Here is a 7,893-nt window from a genome sequence, read left to right as displayed (position 1 = left end):
TTGTTAGTCCACATGAGAGTCCACACAGGTGAGAAGCCGTATTCTTGCAAAACCTGTGGAAAAGATTTTGGACAGAGCAGTGCCTTGTTAGTCCACACAAGAAGAGCCCACACCGGTGAGAAGCCGTACCTTTGCAAGATCTGTGGGAAAAAATACTTTGATGGGTCTCATTTAACAAGGCACATGAAATCACATACAGGCAAGTAGCCTTGTATTTCAGAAAACATATAGGAGACAATTCAGTTCTCATGGCTCATGGTTTAAATTCACAGGAACTCAGAGAAGTGAGGAGCCACAGAATAATAGCACTTTGAAAAACACACTTAAAACACCTCTTGACACGTCATGCTAACTCGGTTCTTGTTTTTTTTTTGTCTGCTACATTTATTTTGATATTTTTTTGGTATTTTGTAAATGCATCAACGCCACAGCTGACTACAAACTAAACTGTGGATGATGTACTCCATGGTGCTGTCAACAGATCAGCTTATAAAGTAGTAATGAAAAGTGAATGAATATTAATGATCTGTGCCCAAAGACATGTGTTCTCTTTTTTTAACTCATCTATGTATCCAAACACTAAAGCTTTGTATTGTGGTGATTTAACAATAATAAACCCTCTAGAGGTGTTGGATCACTTACGTTTTCATCCTGCCTACCAGTTCTTTTTGTCTGCAGCATTTCTCTGAGGTGTGTATTGTCATGTATTATGGTTGGTAATGTTGATAACTCTATTTGCATAAAACCCCTAATTTGCGAATGCTTGTCAAAAACTGCTCAAAGTTAAGACACTCCATAACAAGTGTTTCACACATTGTCATGAGCACAGTACTGGAGTTAAATAAAATTTCCACCTTTGAGGTTTTGATGAGGACCTTAAATTCAGTCAGGGGGGTAAATGACAACCCAACACACAGCTCCTATGCTTAGTTTAACTACAGCAGGAAGCCTCTGCTCTGTTACTGTTGCCTATCTTATCATATCTTATCCAATCTTAGCTTAGTTTAGCTTAGCTTGGGTAAGCCTAGCTCAGTTTATCTGTTATCCAATCTTATCTTAGCTAAACCTATCTTCGCTTATCTCTTATCCAAGCCTATTTTAGTTTAACTTTGCTCATCTTACCTTAACTAACCTTATCTTAGTTTCACTTAGCTTAGCTTGGCTCATCTCTTATCCAATAATATCTTAGCTGAGCTTAGTTAAACTAAGCTTGGGTAAGCTTAGCTCAGTTTATCTGTTATCCAATCTTAGTTTAGGTTAGCTTAGCTTAGATTGTCTCTTATCTTATCTTATCTTATCTTATCTTATCTTATCCAATCTCATCTTAGCTCAGTTTATCTCTTATCCAATCTTATAACCTTGACAACCCAACACAACAGCTCCTATACTTAGTTTAACTACAACACCAAGCCTCTGCTCTGTTACTGTTACCTATCTTATCATATCTTAGCTTAGCTTAGCTCAGCTCAGTCTCTCTGTTATCCAATCTTATGTTTATTAGCTTAGCTTAGATTGTCTCTCATCTTATCTTATCCAATCTTATCCTAGCTCAGCTTATCTCTTGTCCAATCTTATCCAACCTAAATTAGCTTAGCTTGTGTATTATCTTAGATGATCTTGAATGATCTTGTCTGATATCTTATCCTATCTTAAATTGTCTTAAATGATCCTATCCAATCCTATCTTAGCTTATCTCTTATCTTAAATGATTTTAGCATAGCTTATCTTATCTCTTATCCAGTCCTATCTTCATTCATTCATTCATTCATCTTCTAACCGCTTCATCCTCTTGGGGGTCACGGGGGGGCCGGAGCCTATCCCAGCTGACATCGGGCGAGAGGCAGGGTACACCCTGGACAGGTGGCCAGACTATCACAGGGCTGACACATAGAGACAAACAACCATTCATGCTCACATTCACACCGACGGACAATTTAGAGTTATGAATTAACCTAGTCCCCAATCTGCATGTCTTTGGACTGTGGGAGGAAGCCGGGGTGCCCGGAGAGAACCCACGCTGACACGGGGAGAACATGCAGGCTCCGCACAGAGGGGCTCCCACGCCCGGGATCGAGCCGGCAACCCTCTTGCTGTGAGGCGACAGTGCTAACCACCACACCACCGTACCGCCCCCCAGTCCTATCTTATCTTATCCAATCTTAGTTTAGCTAAACCTAGCTTAGCTTATCTCTTATCTTAACCAATCTTAGCTTAACTTTGCTTAGCCCATCAAATCCTATTTTAGTTTAACTTTGCTTATCTTATTTCTTATCCAATCTAATCTTATCTTACCTCACCTTAGCTTACCCAATGTTTTCTTATCTTCGTTTCACTTAGCTTAGCTTGGCTTATCTCTTCTCTTATCTTAACCAATCTTAGCTTATATCTTGTCTTGTCTTATCCAATTTTATCTCGTCTCTTATCTTAAAACAAAGTTTTTGATATTATTGTTGCTAATTCCTTTCAGAGAGTCTGAACAGAAGGACAAGAACAGAAAATATGGTCAACCATGATTTCTCCACATTCCTTCCAGCAGCATAGCTGGGTGACAGTTTGTTTAAACATCTGTTTGGGCGTGATGAAAAAGTGAATCGGGTTTTTCCAGCACAGTGTCTCCAGGTCTGAGAGTTAGAAAAGCTTTGTATGTTGATGATTTCAATTAACAAACGCTCTAGTGTTGGATCAATAATGTTTTCATCTTACAGCGAGTCCTTTTCCCTCCTTTTTAAAATGGTATTTATTTATTCATTTATGTTTGCAGCAGCAGCATTTCTCTTAATTGTATATTGTATTGGCTGGTCATGTTGATGACTTTATTGTCATAAAACTTGTATGTAAATGTCATGATTTGCGAGTGGGTGTCAAAAAGTGCTCACAGTTGAGACACCTTGACTACTTTGTGTATTTTACACATTTTCCACTTTGATTTGATGAGAACAAAAAATTAAGTGACAACAGATCCTATGCTGAGTTCACATGAATGATATTGAGACAACGCGTCTCTGCAATAAAATCATGTTCTGTGAAAAGGCCGACAAATGGAGGCGGAACAGAAGAAAAGACAATAGACGCTCTGCTGTCGGAACTTAATGGTGTAACACCAGCGGAAGTAAATTACAGTAAGCGTTTCTCAATACTCAAGGGCCCAATTCCAATCCGATCCCTTACAGACTCAATGACTTAGAGGCGCGTTCATGTGAAGTGCGTGAGTGTGTGAGGGCTGTCCCATTGTCAAGTTGTCAAGTCAGTGAGTCAGTGAGTGAGCCCTTTATGCCCCCTTACCGTAAGTCAGCATCGATGCGAACTTACGGTANGGCTGTCCCATTGTCAAGTTGTCAAGTCAGTGAGTCAGTGAGTGAGCCCTTTATGCCCCTTACCGTAAGTCAGCATCGATGCGAACTTACGGTAAGGAAATTACCCACAGTTCATAGCGTTGTGACGTCAAATACAGGGGTTGCCCTCGGAACCCCGAAGGAAGTGTTTAAAAAAAATGTAAACAAATAAACACGGTCGGCAGATCCGCAAACGGTAATGATATCGATATAGCCTAGATATATAAGATAGATATCACTTACAACACTTTTGATGCTAATTTAGAAAAAACATGCATATGGTAAAAACACAGTAAATTAATTATTTCAAACTTACCTCTTGCCCATTTTGCAACACAAGTGCTTGGATAAGGATTAACTGATCAGGGAGTCTATCCCTCACACGCCTTGTGCGTGCTGACAATAACCGATAAATGATCACGCCCAGAGCCGCCAGTGTCAACAACATTTTGTAGAGAGGGGGATAAGTGCTGTCCCATTCCTATTTATAGCATCTTGAGCCCTTTCAGACTCTCACACTCAATCACTTACAGCTGACGTCAGTTAAGTCAGTGAGGGTTCAGGGCTTGAGTCTTTAGGGGCCGGACTGGAATTGGGCCAAGTTCAGCAGTTTGGACTTGTGGATGTGGCAAGTTCGGACTTGGCAAGTCCACGCGAGAGTCCGAACTTCCCAAGAACGGAAGGAGGTGACTTTTCCCCGCAGGTGGCTTCTGATGATATTTAATCTATATCCAATTCCCGCACCTGGCTTCTGATTATAATCAAAAGTCAGGTGCGGGGGGAAATGTTTGTGGAGAGTTGGTGGTTATTGTGATCGTGAGCATTGGCGAGATGGAAATCAAAAATCAATAACGGACATGGATCGGAGAAGGCGTCTTGGTGCAGTTATTGCAGCAGGATTGCTGTACCTGCAGGCTGAGGAGGAGGCTGCCCAGCTGAGGAGGCAGATCCGAGAAAGACAGCGGAGAATGAGGATGAGACGTGCTATGCTTGCATGTCTCTATTGTTTGGTATGTTTGTCCAGTTGTGGACAGAGTACCCAGGAAAAGTAGTAATATCCCAACAAAGAACAAAAACTCAGTCACAAGTAAAAGTGCTGCAAATCTGACTTGAGTAAAAGTAGCCTTTATGGGTATTGTCAGAAAAATGTAGGCCTACTTAAAATGAAAAGTTAGAAGTACTCATTATGCAGAGTGACCCAATTTCAAGTGTTGTAATCATCATACATGAATATGTATTGAGTATTAATTGATCAATTTACACGTAGGCTACGTGCAAGCAGCATTTAAATGTTGTCATGGTAGAACTAATTTTAACACTTTCACTAGTGTACTAGCCTCATCTATAACAACGCACATCAACTTGTAAATATGAAACTTACAACATATAAAACAAACTATCTAAAAAGTAACTAGCTATCAAATAAATGTAGCTTGAGTAGAATGTACAGTATTTCCCTCTAAGTATAAAGTAGCACAAAATGGAAATACCCAAAGTACAAGTACATCAAATTGTATTTAAGTAGGGTGATATCAGCTAAATTGGGCCACTTTTTGGTTAATCACTTGGGAAACTAAGAAAAAACAATGTATGACATTTGATTGTGTTCCTATGATTAATAATGACTGTTTTTAATATTTTTGTGTTGAATTTATGTAATAAAATATAATTGTTAAGACCCTACAGCTGTTGAAACATCAGCTGTCCCCCATTTTTGAGATGCGCAGTGTTCAGGTAAAATGGGCCACCTGATCAGCTAAAATGGGCCACTCAAACTGCAAAGTGAAACAGTCATTTTTCATAATATAATCAAATTATCTTTAATATAAACACACATAACACAATAGAACATTACATTTAAATACATTAAACATCCTTTCTTTTTCCTCTCTCTTCCTTTCTCCTCCTCTCCGTTGCTCTCTGTTCCTTCTTGTCTGCCATACTGTAATTATAGTTTAATGTTACTTTACTTAACCATCTTCCACTATCACTTCTAGGCTACAGTACATCAGCCTCTTTCACCTTTCCCTTTCTCGTGTGTGTGTGTGTGTGTGTGTGTGTGTGTGTGTGTGTGTGTGTGACACTGAGCACTAGCTAGTGAGAGCTATGCGCCCTGGACCAGAGCTAACACACACACATACATTTGTTTTTTATTGAATTATCAACCTTATCATTGACAGTTAAGATTTGGTATGTCAGGGCAGTTCTCTGGAGCAGTCTCAATATGAGGCTTTGCCCCACCCACCATAGCAACCATAGACCAATCAAATCAATTTTTACATGTCAAGTACTGTTGCGGCAACAGTTTGAAATCATTTGCATTCATTGGCTGTTAACTTTTAAAGAGCTCAAACCTTAAATGGCCCATTTTACCTGATGGCCCAATTTAGCTGATGTCACCCCAGTAGCTACTTGAGTAAATAGTTGATGTCCATCACTGCATTTTACTCATCATTATGCTTTCTGTCTACATTTTTATGGAGACTTGATGGTTTACTTGGTACAGCTAGAAAAAAACAAAAGCAGTTTAATACTGTATGAAGTCTAACATTATATTGAAGTGCTGAGTTGTAGATTGTGGTGCTGCTGAACTGTACTGGATTATACTGACAGCAGTTTCTCATTTAGTCTGTCCTCACAAATATAAATGGGATCAAACAGGTCAGATGTTAAGAGGGAAACTTTATTCAGCCACACTTCAGACATCAGGTATACGATTCATATCAGATAATCAATATTTAAAATGCTGTTGAATAAATACTACAATAAGTACAATTAATCTTTTAATACAATAAATGAATTACAATAAATTCTCAAAATCATTATTGAATGGTAAAAACACATAAATAAGCAAAAGAATACATACAAAGAACGATTAAATTAACAATGTTACAATATTTAATAATATAAGAATATATCTTATATACTGAGACTGAATGTTGCCCATTAGACATTCCCCAAATGAATTACATTTCATATTTAACCACTACAGAGATATCAGCGTCAAATTTAAAAGGACTACCCGAGAGAGGCTGCTCTCGGTGGGGCAGCCTGAGCGCTCATACACACATGTTTATTATCTATGAGCGCTGACACCGCTGTCATCTAGCGGACCTCACATTTAAGTGGGCTCTATATTAATACATCGACCAGAGGTCTGAAGTTTATACTACGCATGAAAACACTACATTCCCTGACAAAACAACATATTGGTACCATACCATAACATAATTACGACTTACAATTGTGCGCCTTTCCCTCACTTGCCATTTTCCGATGATTTTTGCGAAATGCATGCTGGGATACCTGGCTGTGTGAAGTCCACACAAGTCTGCTCCGATGCATCCCCGGTAAAAGGGGCATGGGAGAACACATCCGGGAATTTGGACTAAACTTGGCTAGATGTGAACTTTGAATTGGAACAGTACTTGGGCTGTGACTGGTGTCACAAAAACACAAGTCCAGCAGTGTTGACAAGTCCGCCTATTATAAGCGACTTTGGGCTTGTTCTGTAAAGTTGCTTACAAATATTGGTAGTCGCGGGTCGCGTTTTTTTGGGGCTTGTTTCTTATGGGGTGCCATTTGTAAAGTGGCTCACGCTGAAAATAACATCAACATTTTGCCAACTTTAGCTTCAAACAATGTTTAAAAAAGTGTCGTGAATTTTTTAACGTCACCTTTTACCACATTTACAGCAATATTTGTTAACTTAGAAATATATTAAATAGTTAAATCTAAATATTAAATGTGGCACCTAAATGTTAAATGTTAAATCTAAATATTAAATCTAAATCTAAATATTAAATCTAAATGCTAAATCTAAATCTAAGTGCTAAATCTAAATATTAAATCTAAATCTAAATGCTAAATCTAAATCTAAATGTTAAATTGAAATATTAAATCTAAATCTAAATCTAAATGTTAAATCTAAATCTAAATATTAAATCTAAATCTAAAGCAGCAAAGCAGTTTTGTGTTGCGATGTGTGGTAGCAGCAAAGCTAACATCAGGACGTCATCTATTAAAAGCCTCCCGTTGTCGGATACAACATGAAACTACTCCAGTTAGCTCAATAATGTTGTAACTAAGACATCTGCTGGAAAAAATTATTTTTTTCACGGACCGTTTAGAGTTAATGAGTCATTACAGACACTGCTAGCGGGGCTAACAGCTAACGGTTAGCCCCGCTAATCTATGATAACCATGCTTTTAATTTCAAAACGTGCACACAGAAATAGTAATGTTTGTTCAATCATTGTGTTTATAGATTTTACAAACACCAGATTAGTCTAAGCGGTGATACAGTGATGTGAAAAATGTGAGATATTCATATATATGTAGCTAAACTGTGCTGGTTTTCTACCCGGAAGTATTTGTAAACAACAAAGGGATTCCCTCCGAAGGGACACTAACAACTCAAAGTACATGTCAAATAAAATTTCTCCAAACATGTTTTTTGTTATTTTAGGTAGTTATTATCACGCTAATGTATGTTCAAGCGTTCACTTCCCCCGATAAGTTGGTTTTAATTCGTTATTTGATTCTATAAACACAGTCTGAC

General features: G+C 38.3%; 2 protein-coding genes and 1 long non-coding RNA gene across 6 annotated transcripts in view; 2 read left to right on the top strand and 1 right to left on the bottom strand.

The window, feature by feature from the left end:
* Nucleotides 1–3,883, bottom strand: part of LOC126395650 (uncharacterized) — a 7,147-nt gene extending 3,264 nt beyond the window's left edge. Inside the window, exon 1 of the long non-coding RNA XR_007570480.1 lies at nucleotides 3,649–3,883. This is a non-coding gene — a long non-coding RNA (uncharacterized LOC126395650). The remainder of the gene's footprint in view (nucleotides 1–3,648) is intronic.
* The window catches only part of LOC126395966 (zinc finger protein 850-like), a 57,288-nt gene that overhangs the window by 33,925 nt on the left and 15,470 nt on the right, over nucleotides 1–7,893 (top strand). The window lies entirely within an intron of this gene.
* The window catches only part of LOC126395649 (zinc finger protein 664-like), a 31,425-nt gene that overhangs the window by 18,763 nt on the left and 4,769 nt on the right, over nucleotides 1–7,893 (top strand). The window contains exon 3 of one of the 4 annotated variants that reach the window (XM_050053272.1): nucleotides 29–626. The exons of 2 other annotated variants lie outside the window; for them this stretch is intronic. In XM_050053272.1, coding sequence (XP_049909229.1) covers nucleotides 29–207 — 179 coding nt within the window. In that variant the 3' untranslated portion in view covers nucleotides 208–626. Of the gene's footprint in view, nucleotides 1–28; nucleotides 639–7,893 lie in introns of those variants that run through there. One more of the 4 variants, XM_050053273.1, reaches the window with a different exon arrangement.

Source organism: Epinephelus moara, chromosome 9, assembly GCF_006386435.1.
Source record: "Epinephelus moara isolate mb chromosome 9, YSFRI_EMoa_1.0, whole genome shotgun sequence".
NCBI classification, from domain to species: Eukaryota; Metazoa; Chordata; class Actinopteri; order Perciformes; family Serranidae; genus Epinephelus; species Epinephelus moara.
This window is presented reverse-complemented; position numbering and strand designations above follow the sequence as displayed.